The 2,215-nt window shown below is 43.6% G+C and overlaps 1 protein-coding gene across 1 annotated transcript in view; it reads left to right on the top strand.

The window, feature by feature from the left end:
• The window catches only part of LOC137634952 (transcriptional repressor scratch 2-like), a 2,963-nt gene extending 1,463 nt beyond the window's left edge, over positions 1-1,500 (top strand). The window contains exon 2 of the mRNA XM_068367519.1: positions 1-1,500. This exon is cut by the window's left edge and continues 580 nt beyond it. Within this exon, the coding sequence (XP_068223620.1) occupies positions 1-454 (454 nt within the window). The 3' untranslated portion in view covers positions 455-1,500.
• Positions 1,501-2,215: the final 715 nt, after the last annotated feature.

Here is a 2,215-nt window from a genome sequence, read left to right as displayed (position 1 = left end):
CGGGAAACATTACGCCACCTCATCGAATCTCTCCCGACACAAACAGACGCATCGCGACCTGGACTCCGGGAACGCGAGACGATGCCACGTCTGCGGCAAGGCGTACGTCAGCATGCCGGCTCTGGCCATGCACGTGCTTACGCATAATTTGACACACAGATGCGGCGTATGCGGTAAAGCGTTCTCTCGGCCGTGGCTACTACAGGGTCACATGCGCTCCCACACCGGCGAGAAGCCCTTCGGGTGCGCCCACTGTGGCAAGTCCTTCGCCGATCGTTCCAACCTGCGGGCGCACATGCAAACCCATTCGCAGCTGAAGAACTTCAAGTGCAAGCGATGCAATAAGTCATTCGCTCTCAAGTCTTACCTCAACAAGCACTATGAGTCTGCTTGCTTCAAGGACATGCCCATGCCGTCGCCATCACCGCAGCCATTGGAGGTCGAATGCACCTAGCTGCGCCCTCCAGGTCACCGCCTGAACCGTACAAACCCACCGTCCCGACCCATGCCCACGCCCGCCGCCCACTGATTCACGCCCTCGTGGTCACCCTGGAAAGTGTCGCGCAATGGGCTAGGGTTCTTTTCCCCCCTTTTGCCAAATAAGGGGGGGACAACCCAGAGGTAGTAGGCTTGTGTCTGATGTTATATTAGGCCTCGTGTCTGCCCTGTCTGTGTATTTGCCTAATGAATGAGGAGTCGCTAAAGCCGCATCCATGACAGGGTTTCTCTCCTCACACCCATTCCTCCTCATCCTTGACCACCCCCCCACGCATTCCCGTTCAACCTATTCACCCCAGCCTCCTTATAGGATACAGCAGGAGATGCTCGGAGTGAGGCCGGAGAGGATATATTTCCACCGGAGAGAGGGAGAGAGAGAGAGAGGCAGAATTCAAAAAACAAAAATCAAGATAACAAAAAAACTCAGGTCTGGTACACAAAGTCTCGGTGGCGCCGCTTGCTGCGTTGCCGGAAATAATAATGATCAAAAGATGACTGTTATAATTTTAATGTTGTTGGTATTTCTACTTTATTCTGTAGTCCAAGTGTAAAAGGAATAAAGACGGACCATAGGTTATTTAAGGAAGATCAAAAACCAAAGACGGAAAAAAAATACTTAATGAATCCATGATACTCCAAAGGTGTGTGTGAGGACAGGGGCGCCTAGAGGGGGCCCTCAGTGGCCACACATTCCAATACCTCTGAGGGCTGCCCACCTCTCAAACGCTCTAATATACCGGGTCAAGCTTTGATGCTCCCATAACGTCACAATAACTTCTAGTAGTGTAGGATTAATGCGGCTATTAATCGCCTATTTATTATTGTTAACTTTTACGGTTGATTTTTGCGTTTCCAGTCACCCGATCTAATGCTATTTTGAAGGGTGTCGCGTTTCATATACAACGAAGAATAGTCAACGACCAAAGAGAAAAAAAAAGGGTCTTGTTAATACTATTTAATTAATACAAGAGAAAAAAGCAAGGAACTCCTGCATGTAAATAACTTTGTATAGGTTATGAATCTTTTTTCTTCTCAATGCATTCCATACCAAACATTCCATTGAAATCCCACTTTTGGGACTTTTGGCCCTCAAGTGATAGTCTGCTAGTCTTATGTAGATTAGGAACTCAAAAAAAGAATGACATCATCCGATATTATTATTAATATATGATATTGCATAGTGATAAGTATTTTTTCGAGTCTACATACATACAAGCCAAATAATAGAATATATTTGATCGTAGGCATAGGGAGCTTTCTACGAAGTTTTTTCTAAATAAATAAGTTTCATTTAGATTATTTCGGTCAGGATGTGGGAATAGCAGCGAAGGCCGGGCAGGGGAAGATTCCCATGATAATTTTCGTGATCCAAATTTTATAAAAATAATTAGAAATTTAAAGTATAAGTAATTTTTGGGAATTATAGGGAACCGTGAAATGTTCAGTGTGAAAGTGATAACTCTTGGTAGTTTGAAATACTACTTTATATTAGTTTTTTTATGCAGTTTTAATGCGAGAATTAAACAAGGTTCATAGGTAAATGGATGATGTATCCTCTTCATCATTCATATTCTAATTTATTAACTTTTCCAACGATTTATTTGGATCTTAGAAAAACAATCTCGCGAAAATATCGCTCCTTTTAACCTTTAAGAACATTGGATTTCTCGTAAGATTCTTTAAATGTCATTAAGAGAAATAGGAAAACGACGACATG

Source organism: Palaemon carinicauda, chromosome 45 (genome assembly GCF_036898095.1).
Source record: "Palaemon carinicauda isolate YSFRI2023 chromosome 45, ASM3689809v2, whole genome shotgun sequence".
Classification (NCBI taxonomy): domain Eukaryota; kingdom Metazoa; phylum Arthropoda; class Malacostraca; order Decapoda; family Palaemonidae; genus Palaemon; species Palaemon carinicauda.
This window is presented reverse-complemented; position numbering and strand designations above follow the sequence as displayed.